The 16,722-nt window shown below is 40.2% G+C and overlaps 1 protein-coding gene across 1 annotated transcript; it reads right to left on the reverse strand.

Moving 5' to 3' along the window:
- Positions 1-6,699: 6,699 nt before the first annotated feature.
- Positions 6,700-16,698, reverse strand: asb13a.2 (ankyrin repeat and SOCS box containing 13a, tandem duplicate 2). Its single transcript, XM_056367961.1, has 6 exons — positions 16,526-16,698; positions 14,693-14,880; positions 14,409-14,565; positions 14,161-14,295; positions 12,851-13,042; positions 6,700-11,528 (listed from the first exon to the last, which is right to left on the reverse strand). The coding sequence occupies exons 1-6, from the start codon at positions 16,566-16,568 to the stop codon at positions 11,401-11,403; spliced, it is 843 nt and encodes a 280-aa protein (XP_056223936.1). The 5' UTR covers positions 16,569-16,698; the 3' UTR covers positions 6,700-11,400.
- Between the last annotated feature and the right edge of the window lie 24 nt (positions 16,699-16,722).

Raw genomic sequence — 16,722 nt, forward strand, 5'->3', positions numbered from 1 at the left:
TGTTATGAGGTTATAAGTTGCCCAAACACTTATGACTGAAAATTAGTGATTAGATTAAATTCAGTACTACTGTACTGCAGTGATTCCCAACCACTGTTCAGTCCGCCAGAGAATATAGATTTGATTAATGGCTATATTCACAATGAGTTAGTAAACTAGCTAGTAAGCAAGCTTGCAGGAGCGGTCTAAATAGAAAAATAAATAAATATAAAATATATATTAAATAATGGAAAAGTAATGGATAAATAGTTCAAATATTTGGCTAAAAAAAATGGATAAATGGTTTGTTAGCTTAAGGTAATGGATAGATGGTTTAAGTTAGCTAAAATAAATGGTTTAAGTGAGCTAAAAGATAATGTATGAATAATTAAGTTAAGTAAAACAATGGATAAATAGCTAAAAGTAATTGATTAATAGTTGAAATAGTCAACATAAGCTAAAATAATGAATAAACATAGCTAGGTGGATACAGTAAGACTGAAATAGATCGCTTAGCTAAAAGTAAATAGTTGCAACGTTCAACTGCCACCAAGTGGTAGTGTTACAAATGTAAACTTAACCAAGCTGACCTAAACACTGGCAGTTCAAATAATAAATATTGTTAAACAGCATCCACTCAGAAAACCATTCAGATCAATTCATTTGAAACATCACGTTTATTAATTGATTAATTAATCGGGCTGTGGGGTTACAGCAGACGAAAAATGCTTGTAACTGATTAGATCTGTGTTTATGGCTGCTTAAAGGTCATAGTGAATTAAAAAAAAAATGTGTCTGATCATATCTATTCTTGAATCAACTCTTAACGGTTAGGTTAAAAAAACCAATAAAGAGACAGTTACACTGGAACATTGCAGCACATTCAGTTAGATTAGTTTCTGACTGTCAGAGATGTGTCTTTTTCACTCCATAGGTTGTATAACAGTTTCTCAGGGTAGTTACACAACCCATTTGCCTCACCTTCAGCTGCCACATGAATATTTGGTTTTGATGAACTACAAGAGCGAGGTGCACAGTAGAACACTGAGTGCAAACAGGCAGATGTTATGCAGTCTATTCAGATGCTTCCCCTCTGATTTCTCAGGGTGAGCGAGTGTGCTCCCTGGTAAAGGACGCCCACATTTCACCTTCAGGTATTCAGACAGACGGCCGACGAGTGACAGCCAGCTAATCTTTAAGAAGGCTGTGTTCCCTGCTGCTGCTTCCTCCAGGTACGACAATACGTCAACTCATTCTCAGGATTGTTTATCCTTTGAAAAATGACTGTGAGTTCACTGAGTTTAGATTCCATTTAATCATTATTTCTCCAACAAACACGTTTCAATGAAGAATCTGCCCTGTACAGGGAGCAGCCGCAGGGTGAATCTGGCCGGAAGAATTAAAAGAGCAGTGCCTTCATTACCACTGTTGAAGTGTCCTTGAGCAAAGCGCTTAACCTGCATTGCTCCAGTTTTGGAGCTGTACAGAGGTCAAGAGGTCAAACTGTCTATGAAGTGAGACGCTTTAGGTGAGAATGTGGGTGTGAAGCAGAACATTTGTGATCAGTGAATCTACCCTACATTTAAAAAGCAGTGATTTTAGTTGCTATGGAACATCTAAAATGTGTTTCAATAAATATCACAGTAACTGACCAATCAGCCACCACCACTGTTAAAAGGTGTGCACAAGTAGCACTAGACCTAACTCGAACTAAATAGGATTTCAAAAATGTTTAAATAAATCCAGACTTCTTCCTTTAAAATACAAAGAGGCTTTCATAAGTTAAAGCTTCATTACCACTATTGACGTGCCCTTGAGCGAAGTGGCCAGCAGGTCAGACTGAGGTCGTACTGGGCGGCTTCCAGGTGTGCATGTGTGTAACTGGGAATGTGATCAGGGTGCTTAGTATTGCCTCTGGTGCGAGCGTGTTTCAAGCTCCATATTGTGTGGAAGCAGCAGTCATAACCGAGGTTCCTGGTCAGACTAGTAGCACAGCAACATTTATCTCTATCCTCATGAAACAGGTGGTTCTGGAAGGGACTACACAGGCCTACAGAGAGTGTTGGTGTGCACAGTATATAGCTGGTGGGCTAACAGTAGCTTACACTTTCACTAACAGCACGATACTACTCAAGCGATGTATTTGTATCATGGACTCTTGTCTACAAGCTATTCCTCTTTGTGCAGAGCATGGAACTCTCATTTCCACTGGTTTGCACTGTCCAGACAGTTTGCTATTGGCCAGTGTAGCACACATTTGTAAGTCAACATCAAAGATTTGCACAATTTACTTTGCGCTCTGTACAAATGCTGATTGCAAGTCTACCAAGGTGAACTGACCCTGTGTCTAGAGATCACAATGATACAGTACAGCAACACTAAAAATTTGTAATTTGGGCTTCAACAGAAGTGAATGGTTTGGTGGCGTCTAGAGAACGAAAACTATTATATGTTATATTATATTATATGCCCAGTTCCATTGAGGATTGGGATTTAAAACTACTCTGCAGTTCCTGGATTAATGACACACAACTGGTACAAGCAATTTCCTATTAAAATAAGAAATAATAAGATAATATTTCAGAAAGAAAGCAGAACGATGACCAGTCCTTGTGACTGTCCAGATCATCTGGAACTTCTGTGGAAAGAGAGTGAGCCGTCCAGTGAGCTACTGCTTAGAAATCATGCGTCACAGCAGCTGAAACGAAGTCAGAAAGGTCTGCTGACTTCTTTCACAGTGGAACGGCTCTATATTTGAGGCAACTCTGGGACGGGGGACTCCCTTCAGAAAATACATCCAGATGGCTTCATCATCAAGTGTCCCTGTACAGTGTGTGTGTGTGTGTGTGTGTGTGTGTGTGTGTGTGTGTGTGTAACCTTGGGTGTTGACTTCCAGACACACGTGAATATTATTTTCTCAGACCAAAGCCGCCTGTTTCATGAGAAGTGTGTGTGAGCAGACTCGAGGGCGGAGGCCAGACTCCGACTGACTGGGATCCTCTGGACTTCTGCTGAAACCAATTAACTGCAGCAAGAACCCGGCGTACAGAAGTCTTTCATTTAGTGGTGGAATCAATAAAGTATGATAATCATAGTGTTAATCACCTACATCTGTTTTCCCCAAAACGCTTCGCTGTGTTCTCTCCAAGTTCTAATTTACAAGCTGTGCGTTTTCTGGGTTTACATGTATGTGGGTGGGTCTCTGACTTCTTCTTCTATGGAATTTATGATGAAACAGGGTTTAGTCTGACCAAGTGTCCTCCCTCAGACTCAGATCCTGATAAGGCAGCAGGCGGTCACGGGTGGAACACAGATTTGACTCATAGCATTATGATACTAAAAATGAGCTTGCATGGGAATCCAAGATCTCAAGTTAAACACAAACAAGCACTTTTGAACCCAGAGTAATATCTTATCCTTCAGATATTATGAAGCTAAATGTTGAATGACGTTCTGAGAATAATGTATAATGTATAATTATATATATATATATATATATATATATATATATATATAATTTCATCCTTGTTTTTGATTTGTAATTACACACTGCCTTGCAAACCAATAAAGTAAACTGGAATAACCCACTGCCACAATGTTGAGTTCAATCAGTGAATGTGGCCTTTCATCTCAAATCTGTAAAAAAAAAACAGTGGGTGTATAGTGATAGTGAAATTAGATTAATTAGCAATAATTAAAGTTACATTTAATTGAATCTAAGTTTGGATTTCACCAGTACAGGGTTTAGAAAACCATTAATACTGATGATAATGTTTTTGGATTTAAAAGCCGACATGTTTGTCGTTAAGAACACATGGCCAGCATCACAGCTTTCTTTCATGGAGTACGCAGTTTGAGCTGGACTTCAACAGATTTCAGTGAGGAAGATCAACCAATACCCATCATTAACAAAATGGATTGGCTGGATTGACCCTGATCCCATTGCTGCGGACAAGCTCAGAAAATCCCTGGTATGACAGAGAAAAATTAGTATGTAGAACATATGTCACATTAAAATTAACTAATGAGTTTCAGCTGGTGTTTTTAAAGAAATCGCTCATTCTTGAACATTTGGGGAAATAACCCTTTTTCTCCTTCTTTCCAAGTGTGAAATCAGGAGATTGATATCGGTGTCATGTCAGTGTGTTAAGCATGAGACATGTGACTGTTCGCCTCAGTAGCTGTAAAAAGAGGGAAACAGCTGAAACACTCTGGCTCTGTCTAGTATGTAAATAAGTGTGCAAGCCTTTAAGCCAGGGTTATCCACCCCTCCTTTTCATTAACACTGCGTTCCAACAACAATTAGCTACTGAACAATGCCATGAACTCTATGAACAGTTTAACATTACATTTTCATGTAGCTGTGGTCAACAGAGTCATGATCTGATGATATATTCAGTATTTAATTAACGACACTAAATCAGATCCATTCTTCACCCCACTTATGAGCCATTCCCATTCCGAACACACACACTTATGTTAACACCCCGCCATGTTCACTTCAGATTTATACACTGTTGTAGCTCACTTCCCATTGTCATATATGTAATGTAGTATATTTACATAGGAATTTACTGTAATTAGCCTTAATGGAAGCTAATCATACATTTTCTTCCACTCAGGATTCTCTGCTTTGAACTCATCTTGATGTCCACATGATTTTACAGTAAGTGTGAGTGAGTATATTTGAACTTTTTGTGCAGCTTGAGGCATGTATGTGCAGCTCACTTCAGTCTGCAGTGTCTAACTGGGACAGGAGCATTTGACCATCACATCATCCAGCTCTGTTTTTCTCTGATCCCACTTCCTGTTTGCTTTGCACCTCAAATCCACAATCTACCCTCCTTGTTTTTTTTTTTTTAATTTATTTCCTTCTTCTCCTCTTGTTCTGCCAGGAAGTGATCCCCTGTCTGTTCATGGTGTAATGAGGAAGATCAATTTCTCACGAGACAGAGGGAGCTGTGTTTCCTGACAGGCTCTGATTAGTTAGCCACAAGATGGAGAGTGACCATAATTACAGGAGCTTGTTTTCTCTGTGCCCTCTGGGCCTGAACACATGTGGTGCTGACTTGGGGGGGGGGCAGTTTGGTGTTGGCTCACTGATACTACAAGCATCTGGCTGACGAATCATTTCTTTATCTGTGGCACAGCCTAGTGGTAAGTGAGAGTAACTGAGCTTAGTGTAGGACACAGGCACTTTCCTCAACCTGCAGTCATGATTTGAACTTTAACGGCTAAAAAACAGTATTTCACAAATGAATTTTCATGATAAAATCAGCAGACGTTTACATTTGATCACGTTCAGAACTTGCACTAAAACTTTACAGACAAATCCACCACACACCAGGAGCACAGGAGGCATCTAAGCTTAGGACTGAGTATCAAACTTCGAAAAACACCTCGTCATTTGATACCAAATTTCAGTCCCTAGGGAGTAAATGAGTCAATCTTGTCAGTGTATGTGAGCCAATCAGCATGCAGCATACTTGGGCCAAGCTCACACGATTTACACCAACACGTTTGAGTGTGTAAAGAGACCAAGCTTAAAAATAAAACTAAGGAAAAACTACAATTTGTAGCATAATGTGTATTTTAAATTTATTTTCGTTAAAATGGGTTTGATACAGTCATGGGTGGCTGCCTGATCGCATTTAATCAGTGGAGTAAAAGGTGTTAAAGTGATAGTTCAGGTTATTTGACGTGGGGTTGGATGAAGTACTTATCCATAGTCAAGTGTATGACCTGCAGTAGGTTCAGATCAGTGCACTGTCAGTTTAGAGAAGCAGCAGGAGGACCAATACAGAAGCTGAGTGATGAGCTGCTGTGGTCGGGGACAACAGTATTTTACCCTTAAAAATAATATCTGCCATTTGCTTCGGAACTACCGTATTCCTATGCACAAGTACACCTACAGCATGCATTGTATAACTCTGCAGATCAGCTGTTTGAGTCAGTAGGTGGCTTGAGCGTGAGTCAGTGTATATGTGGCTAAAATACATTTTAATGCTGACTCCGTCCACAGCAGCACATCTCAGCTTCTGTGCCGGTGCTCCTGCTGCTTCTCTAAACTAGCAGACTACAGACCAGCACCTCACACACTATCACTTTAAAGCAGCTTTAATGAATATTTATTATATTAACTATGGCTCAGATGACTACATACAGTGTGAAAGGAGCTGCTCATAGCGATGAACCATGACTGTAGTTCCCCTGAGCTTTGCAGAGCATTTTAGTATCTTTTAGCTCGTTGTTTTGGTTTGATGGCAACTCACGGTCTCACTGCTCTCATTAGACGCAGCAGGCTGCTGTTTACTGTGTTTACAGCAGAACCGCTCTAACATCCAGAAACATTAGTCAGACAAAGTTAGCAATTAGCTGATGAACATAATGGAGCATTTAGCAGCTAACTAGTTAGTAAACTATGCAAACATTTCCTAACACATTCACCAAGTGGACTCAAAGAGCAACATGAATCTGAAACGGAGAACCTGACATAAGATCAAGAGTTGAGGCTCAAGGAATGTAGCCATGTAGCACAATGCTAACCAGTTAGCTAGAGGGAAGAGCTGTGTTGTCAGCATCAAGTAACTAATATGAACTGTTCTTGGTTTGTGTTTAGCAGACAGGAAACACAGTTCAGGTGCTAGAATGTAAAAAAATGTGTAAATGTCCTTTGAATGAAAGTCAGGTTGATGCAAAAACACGAGAACAACAAACACGTCAATGGAACAATTTATTCAATAAATCAACATTTTTGTACAGTTCAATAAGACAAATATTTATGACACATTTCGTGGGATGATTCGACAGCTTTTTGTAGCACCTTAAACAGATAAATCAGTGTGTCCTGAACATCAGAGCGGATTAAACCTGACTTCATTCACTTTAATAAGAATACTTAAACTGAGCCGGCACCGTTTAATATGACGAACCGGGAGGAAAGTTTCCCAACAAGCCAACCGCTCTGTTGCTCAACCTGAAGTCCAACATTCCTATTTTGGAGTTTTTGTTTTTCATCTTAGATAACTGGACATACGCTGCATACCTGCCCTCCTCTCTGCTCTTTCCAGACCCTTCTGTAGACTTCAAGTGTTTTGTAGTGGTTATTTTAAGCCCTGAGTACAAGCTCCATCTGTATCGGGGTCAAATATTTTATAATGCTCTAAAAAGGAATGCTCCATATGAAGAAGGAGAGATCTGTGCTTCGGGATTATTTACAGGCTAAGACTATAATGCCTTTTTTTTAAGGAAAGGAAACTAGTCCAAAAACCTTCTAAGGATGGAAGATTATTTTATAGGAATTTATATTCTGATTAAATGAACTCCCACAATTTGGCCCACAAGACAAGCTTCATATTAAGGCCAGCATCGTGCAGCTCGGGCACGTTTAGGGAGAGCGCCAAATCAGGAGAGTGAACTGAGAGATTTGGATGCAGCTCCACAAGCTTGAAGTATTAGTTTTGAATGCGTTGTAAAGATCTGTCATTAAACAATAAACACGGAGGTGCAGACGTCTAGGAGAGCTGACAGACGGCCTCTTGCTCTTTAAAGCCGTGCGAGGTAACTGCCCGCTGGCAGCTCCACACAGAGGCAAGAGGTTTTGAAAATTGTGAACTTAGACACCTAGAAAATCCTGAAGGTTGACGTCAGTAAACGGCACGTGGACTGTGTTTAATGTTATAGATCAAGAAAGGGAAAAGAGAGGAAAAAGACCGAGTTCAGCAGAGGGTTCGGCTTTTTATAGCGCTTGTTCACCTCTATTCTGCTGTTTTAAAAGGACTATATCAGTGTTTTTGCATGTTTCACCCCATTTACCACGACACTCACTTTGTATTTCTACAAAGTGAAAACACACTGTAAGATTTGCTGTATGTATATATTCGCAATATGAAAATCAGTTTCCAAGTGGCACCCCCGTGGCCTGAGGTGTAAGACTCTGACCATGAGCTCTCACCCCTCACTTCCTGTCATGTCATTGCCAAGTATCGATATTGATTTCTTCCATATTTGCCGATTTCACACTTAAAGATTTTCTTCCACTCGCAGTGGTCGATGGATCTGCAGGAAGTAGCCTGCAGTAGTCTTTATGTAGCAGATTTCCTCTTGATTCCCTTGCAACATCAAAACACAGCCAAAAGCCAATCATCAGAGTCAGCGACTTCCTATTGAGTATGACTTATTCTTAAAAGAACGCCGCGACTTAAAAACAATTTGTGGAAACACATGAGCACGTAGCAACTCCAGCTTTCTTGTTTGTGTCTTGTAGTTTTCTATCAGTGATGAAAAAAAACATATTTTTAGTTAAACAAAAATCTGAAAAACACTGATTTAAATAAAGGTGCTGTGTACCTTTCCTAATGTTTCAATTCAATCTCATAGTGAGACTCAAATAAGGAAGTTGGATAAACAGCACTATGCTGTGGTTTTCCTTGGTTTGAGATGTCTCAGCAAAAACTCTGTTATTGTTTTGAAGTTTTTATTTCCTGTGGGTGAAACTTTATTTGTGCAGCATCAAATGCAGCTTCAACACGAGAGCAGACAGAGCGTCCTGAAATTTCAGTTCACTGTAAGAGAGGGAGCATGAATTATTGTTTAAGAGAAAAGAAAACAACAAAGGTTGATTTACTGTTGTAAATGTGTTTGAGGAGAAACAGAGACAGAGATCATGAGCATTTACCCACAGACAAACCCTGTATCCTCAACTTATCTTCAAGTGTGTGTTTGGCCTGATTCAACCTCCATGGATAAATTAAAGATGAAGCTTCTGAAAGAGGTCACGTTGACTTTGAACAGAGCCAGTAAATCAATCTAAAGCGCTTTGTGGAATTCACGAACGACTTCCTGCACCTCCCTCTACAAATACCAAGACCCGACTAAGCTCTCTGTATCTATGAGCAGATTTAATGCAGCAACAGACACAAGGCTATAAATAGGCAGCCAGGATACTTCAGTGTCTGTATCAAACACTGGCAGTCGCCAGGCTTGGGGGTTTGAATAACAGGAATCTGAGATGAAGCGAAGCAGCATCTGGAGAACTTCACCCCGAGAGCTGCTTGGTATTCCTAAAGACATTTTACTTTCAGGTATCCAAGGAATGCTCAGCGAGCACAGTTAGTCTCTGTATTTATGGTCCACCTGCGAGTTCAGAGGCATGCTGGCTTTTTCCTAGAAAATCCAGGAACACCCCCCCCCCCCCCCCCCCTACTTCCAGCTCAGCTGACTGAGGGTTGGTTTTCACTTCAACCAATCACATTTGTCATCTCTCATTTCAATGCAAGCCTGATGATCCTCCTCCTCCGCATTCACCTCCAGTTTTCATCGGAACCAGTGTCCATGGGCCCGACCTCTGACCTCTGCAGAAGTCCTGCTGCACATCACATCCATGGACATCCTCAGCTGCTGCTCAACCCCTCACCACCACTGTCTAGACCAATGACTGTACATAAAGATGGGTAACATGGCAGCTCCCTAAAAGTGAAGCCAAAACATCTCCATCGTCCCCTGGTGGCTGGCTGCAGTATAGGCCATAAACCCCGCCCCCTCCATGTTAGCAGATGTATGTTCAAATGTTCATTTTTCTCATACGTTTGGTTTTAATTAGTTATTTGATACCATAAAACAGAATGTAACGTCATGATAGACAGCTGTGATTGATTTGCAATTGGGTGGAGTAGGTGTATGGGTGGGGCTTTGATACTGCAGCTCCACCCCCTTATCATTACTGCAGAGACTTGATGGCAGCACTCGTAGATATTTTGGTTTCATTTTTGCACAATGGGAGGAAGTGGAGACGCGCCATCCATCTTTTATACAGTCATTGGTCTGGACTCCATCAGGGGATTTTCCTGTGACTACCCCCCTTTGAATGATGACATCACAATGGTGTCTAATCTTCATCTTTTCTGTTGCCAAAAACAATGCCATTTCTCCTCTCCCTCTCCCTGTGCTCAGTCACTTTCATCTCTAGGTAAATAATTATAGTATGTAATCTGTTTTGTATAAATGACAAACCTTATTAAATGATATTTAAGACTTGTATAGCTGCGATTTATAGTTAAGATTACATGTGTCCATATCCAACTATCAATAAACAGATTAGGTAATAGTTTGTTTATTTGTTGTTAAGTGAATGTGCCAATATCAACATGAACTGTTTTACAGTCCGGTGTGGCTGCAGACAAGAAACAGTGTATTTGTGCTATTTATAATAAGACAGTGAGAATGTAAGTTCAAGTTGTAACCACTTTGCATTCAGTTGATTTTTGTGCGTGAACAAAAAAAAAAAAAATCACAATCACAGCCGAGAACAAACTCCTGCTAACATCTGCAGCAGCCTACATTATCTGCCTCTCAAGATGGCCGCTGCGTCAGATTATGTGTCTAAAGTCATTGATCGCCTGCCGTGATTTGTGCAAGGAGAGGAAAACTCTGACATGCTGGTTTCTTTGGGCGTCCCCATGCTGCAATAATGGTCTTCTGCTGTGGCACAAGGGTTGTTCCCCAATTCCCCAAATCGTTCTGCTCAGCCCATCACTGCAGTGGTTCCAAAAAACTTCTTAAAGCAGTATCTGTTCATATGAATTGTTTTGTTGTGGCACCCCCGTACTTCTAAAGCTGATTATCTTATACTGACTTTAATGCTCCAGGTCAGCTCATACTTGAATTTCTCAGATTGTGTTGAGAGCTTCGTAAGTTTTATTTATTTATTTTTTTCACTATTTCTACTTCAACTACACAACGCTGGCAGCATTACTACGATACCCAGAAAACTGTGAGCTATCATGTCATCAGCTGCGAGATTTTTAAAAAGATTGATTCTGATGGCTATTACCTGCATCGCAGTTTTTGACCTGTCGCAGGCAGAGCAGGGAACAGGAGGACTGCTAGCTAGTGAAAATGGATGTTAGCATGCAATGTGGCTTTGTTCGAGCTCAGGTGAATAATGTAGAAGTAGCTTGTTTGTTTATTTACAAGAAAACGTCACAGGGGACGTTTAATCTAAATGTTGCCTCTGCCTCTATAAGCCAGTGTAGGAACCACTGCATTGATCATGAATTTCCCCTAGGGGATAAATAAAGTATCTATCTATCTATTCATCTATCTATTGCTGAAGTGATATTCTATAGTCATACTGTATATTCCACAGACTGACAAGAGTTCCTGTTCAGGTCGTTTAAAATCTAAGTGTTTGCATGATAGCGATTCTTTAACATACATAAAATCATTTTGTTAGTGTGCGTGTAAACACATTAAATACATTTACATTTTGCTTTCAAGTCTTGAAATGAAAGTAGAGTCGTGAAAACGTGAGAGAGCTGTGCTCGTCACTAACCTTTACATCTACTGTTAAATCAGAGAGAGGTGTGAATTTCCACTCTCTCTCTTTGAGCATCGACGCAGCTCCTCCTCCCAGGTGAGCTCTCACTGATAGCAGAGGTAGCTGATGATGAGTTTGGGTATGTCCAGTTGACCTATGACCTTCAGAGCTCTGGTGCCTAGCTTCTTCCTCACGGCCAACCTGCTGAGCTGCTGCAGACTCATGGGAGAGGCTGCGGACAGAAAACAAGGGTTAGATGCTTGATTTCAATATAACGTGGCTTAATGTTTCACAATGATAAAACTGGATGATGTGTGTCATTGCTGTGGAAAATGTAACTATGGTGTTTGGAAAAGTATATCATTAATTCTTTCAATAATAAATATGGGATTTTTGGAAGTATTTCTACCTTTGTCTGCTTGTCTTCTGGCAATAAATAAATAAAATTAAATGAGGACAAAACTGAAATCCTGTTCAATAACCTGGATTAAATGTGAGGTTACAAGTGCTGGTGTTATCTTAGATTCAGATCTGAGCTTCATTCCCACATCAACAAGGCGACAAAAACATCATGCTTCCACCTTAGAAACACAGTTAAACTTCAGCCATTTATAAATCAAAAAGATACTGAAGGACTGATTCATGCCTCGATCACTGTAACGCACTTTTTACTGAGAGACTTCAGCTCGTTTTACACCCTGCGGCTCGGCTGTGAACCAGAACCACGAGGAGAGACCACATCAGTTCAGTTTAACTTCCTGTTACATTTAGAATCCTTATATACAAAGGCCTTAATGGGCGAGGACCAAGCTACTTCGCTAACTCCCTTGTTAACTATAGACCAACAAGAACACTGAGATCATCTACTGCTGCTTTACTGAAGGTTCCGCTAACAGCTGTAAGAAAATCAGGATCAAATCAAAGCTGTGGAACACACAACCTGTAGATATCAGAGAAGCAGCTGACTAAGTTTTTTTAAAAGAAAGATTAAAACTTCTCTCTTCACTTCAAACCAGCTCAGAAAATTTGCAATTATGCACTGGAGCTCATCTTTGAAATGCTGTTATAAGTCATTCTATGTGATCCATTTCAACTTTTTTTTATTCATTTACTGTTTGTATTATGTTGTTAACATATTATTCCATCTCATTTTACATTAAGATTTTTAACATGTTTCTATAGTCTTGGTGCATGTAATGTTTTTGTTGTAAAGCATTTTGCGCTGCATGTCTTGTATGAAAGGTGCTGTACTAATAAAGTTTATTATTATCATTATCATTATTATTCATTGTATTTTAGTATTAATCATCACCTTCTCATATGCATCAGTTACAGTGTCTAACCTTTATATGGCCGACTGTACATATGAGCATCATGGTAAACAACAGGTGTCATTGATGTGAGACTTCCTGGAGGTGAATAATGATTCTTGCCTGCCATCTACTGATGCTACATTGACACTGCACTGTTGTATTGGTTTAAAGGCAGCTACACAAACAGGCTAATCAAAATGATTATTTCTACACGCCGCAGTGACTTTTGCAAACAACCTACTCTCATACAACTGTAGGCAGACTGCAGAGGGAGAGCCCGGCGTGGTGTAGTCCACAGGTCTCTTGTTGTGATGATCTCTGGCGTAGATGTTGGCCCCGAACTCCACCAGCGTCTCAATCATCTCCAGCCGCATGTTCTTAGCCGCGTGGTGCAGCGGCGTTTCATGTAGCCTGGTAGCGTTCACTTTAGCACCTAAACAGAAAAGGACATTAAAGGTCCCATATAGTGTAAAGGTATATGTCCATGTGTTCTTTGATTATAAAGCAGGTCTAGGTTCTATATTAATATTGTGACTATGACGAGTTTACCAGATTGTCCATGTTTGCAACTGCATTATGACACAATTATAACATGGCTTTGCCCAAAACAAAAAACTGTACCTAACTCATACAGGATTCAACTTCCTGACTCTCACAGACCACTGAAAAAATGAAGCTAGTGAGGTAGGAAATTAATGTAATAAAACTGGGCAGTTTATACCAGCGATTCCCAACCTTTTACAAATCAAAGCCCATGTCAAAATCTCACCCACATCTCAACCTGTAACAAAATGGAGACCAAATCATTCTCAGAGCTCATTTTATCTTAATGAACAAATGATCGAACATTCAGGACTGAACTGAAAGCTGGGGAAACATATAGGAATTTCCATTTTTCTTTCTTGTTTGGCGGTGAGGTCACTGGTCACTTGATTCACCATCTGTCTCTTGACTCTCTTTCATATTAAGTCTTCTTGTTGCTAACCAGCTTAGATGTTGATAATCCAGTTTTTACCATGGATGTAATCTGTTAGTGCACAATCAGACTGAGATAGCAAGCAAGTGTACGATGTCGTCCGGCGGCGACAACATAAAAGTTCATATCTTTGGCTTATCGCAGTGATAGGCCTTTTAACATTTAAAAACATTATTTATATATTTTTTTTGTATTATTACATCTTTTCAACAAAATTGTAGTGTTTTGCGAATGATTTGTTGGCCCACTCGCAATACCTTTGTGGCCCACCAGTGGGCCCCCGGCTCACTGTTTGGGAACCACTAGTTTAAACAATTTGTACTAAACAGACTGAAACATGCAAAGTACTCAGTATGGCCACATGTTAACCTGGTGCCTGGTACCATGGTGTCAGCTGAGGGAGGTATTATTACAGACCAGCTAATCTGTCCTCCACTTTCACAAGAATTGGAATCAAAACCCACAAATACATCTTCCATCTGACTGGATTTAACATGTGACCTCAAAAATCTGAGTGCAGTTAACATATAAGCAAGAGACAAACTTAAAGTCATGCAGTTTGTGTTTCCACTCACCTGCATTGAGCAGCACTTTGACACAGTCTATGTGTCCGTTAACACAAGCCACGAGCAGCGGGGTCCCGTAGTAAAGGTCGTACGCCTCCAGACAAGCGCCCATGGTAATCATGAGCTTCACACAGTCTGCGTTACCTGAAACACAAACGGCAGTGTTGTGTCATAAAAACCAACATCAGCCATTAAAGACTGGGTAAACTTGATTCCACAGACACTAGAGGGCATGTGAGGTGCGCTGAGGCACTCACCACCCATACAGGCCTCATGGAGAGGGGAGGCTGTGCGAGAGGTGAGGGCGGGGTTGGCCTTGGCGCCGTGCTCCAGCAAGAGCTTCACACACTCCAAACTACCAGCGGAGCAGGCATCACACAGCGGGGTGCTGCCGTCTACGTTCCTCGCATCCACCTGAGATGCATCATGGGACATATATATATATATATCCAACCTCTTCCCACAAAATAATATTTCCTCTCCTCATTCACTCAGTTGGTCTAATAACTCTGGAAAACTCCCCTCTGTGTCTTTCTTTTACCTGAGCCCCAGCTTCCAGCAGCAGCTGGACACACTGGGCCTGTCCGCGGAGGCAGGCCTCGTGCAGTGGTGTGATGGAGTCCACTGCCACGACATTGACTGAAGCTCCGCTCTGAATGAGGTGCTGTAGCTGGGAGGCCTGGCCGAGAGACGCCGCCTTGTGCACCTCTGTTCTCTCTGACCAGCAGCCTGCAGGAGAACAGGGTCAGACACTGCACAGAAACCTCAAAACATATATAGTCTCCTGTTCATCTCCTTGCATACACTGATCTGCTGGAAACCTGAGGCACAGCCTTATTTATAACAGGCCAACACTGTCTGCAAGTTGAGTTACTTGAATGAGCCTCTGTAGTGGATCAAATCCAGCTGAGCGTCATCTGAACACAAGCTTCAGTGGATACAAGAGAGGGAAATCTGAGCTTTTGTACAAAGGAGTTAAGTTGGTCAATGCCTCAAATTAGCTTATATTTGATTGCTGACCTAGAAACATTACATTAACCTAAATACATGTATCTGACCCTGAACTTTCTGATTATTTCCAGGTCTTCACTATTGTCATTACTGTCTTGCAATTAGGGCTCTGGGTTATATCTTATACACAGTTTTTTCAATAGTGACATAAACCTACTCAAATTAAAGTTGAAACTTTTAATTTAGTATCCAGACTGTTATTTCATTGAAGCACAGTCTGAAGAAAAAAAAAAGTAACTGTCCAAATACTAACAGTCTGAACTATATGTGGAGAGAAACATGACAGAAATATGACGTATGACATGTATGTCCCAATATCAAGAGTGATGTTGCCATGTTTGTAACCTATAGTCGGATATAATATTATCACATATATAGGCCTACATCCTCAGTATATGAAGATATAAGTTTATAACATTGATGAAATACACATAGTAATATTTGTACATGTACATACATACATGTACAAAATATGTATATGATGAATTTTATAAGGTATTGTGATATATATTTAATTCATATATGCAAGTTTATTAAAAAAACAGAGTATAGATAAAATGTATATATTCTTATATATGTTTATCTTATTAATTATTATTATTATAGATTAATCTATCTTCACATTCAGGGAAAATGGTCTCTGACTGTTGGATCCCACTGTTTATAATATCGACATATATTGACAGGCTCTGGGATGGATATATATTTATGTAACATATGTCTACAATATAAGCATACATACATAAACAGACAAACTTGTATGGGCTAGACATATAAATGAAAATTGTTCCAATCTCTAGGTTTTATATATAATTTTTACATATATATTTTTCATGTATGGACATATATGAAAATTCAATATATGTACATATATTTGCTTATGTGTTCGGTGGCTAATTAATGTGTAAACAGTATAAACTTTAACACAGACAATGCTACATACTAACGCAAAAAACTGTCACTTCCAGCAATTGTCCTTAAATTAAAGAAAGGAGTCTTAATTTTTTAGCAAAAGAGCCTGTATTTACCACACTGTTAGCATTCAACTCATATTTTAAGATGACAGAAACATATTGAAGTTAGAGGATTACTCTCCATACTCTACATTGTAAGCACCGCATATGTGTAATGCTATCTTCTAGCATCTACTGCAAAAGCTGTTAATGTAGTACAATCAGTGCACCATTCATAGGTGAGGCTAAGGCTAATTGCAGATTACATTATCCACAGTACAGTGTTGACAGCGCGTTACAGTTAACACAACACGCCGGGGACAGCACGTTAGCTTACCCGCTGTCAAACTAGGTCAAATTCTGTGAAAGTGGCAGCCTCCCCGGCCATGTTGTCTTTATTTCATACTCACCGATGTCTCCAAAGAAATATGGCTGAGCATTTTCAATCTCCATCCTCCTCCTCTTTATCCACCCGGAATTAGCGATGCTAACTCACAAACAGCAACACACGAGATGTTTGTAAACAGCAGTATCCGGGTAATGTTTACATGCGGCTGCAGCAGCAGACGAGTGGCATACCCGGGAGTCGAAATGCATGCTGGGAATT

The sequence above is a fragment of the Seriola aureovittata genome, chromosome 22 (genome assembly GCF_021018895.1).
Source record: "Seriola aureovittata isolate HTS-2021-v1 ecotype China chromosome 22, ASM2101889v1, whole genome shotgun sequence".
NCBI lineage: Eukaryota > Metazoa > Chordata > Actinopteri > Carangiformes > Carangidae > Seriola > Seriola aureovittata.

Coding starts and splice junctions, on each gene's coding strand:
- asb13a.2 (XM_056367961.1), bottom strand. CDS start 16,568: ATGGAGATTGAAAATGCTCAGCCATATTTCTTTGGAGACATCG. Junction 14,566..14,692: donor TGCTGGAAGCTGGGGCTCAG/GTAAAAGAAAGA, acceptor GATGCATCTCAG/GTGGATGCGAGGAACGTAGA. Junction 14,296..14,408: donor CCATGAGGCCTGTATGGGTG/GTGAGTGCCTCA, acceptor TTTGTGTTTCAG/GTAACGCAGACTGTGTGAAG.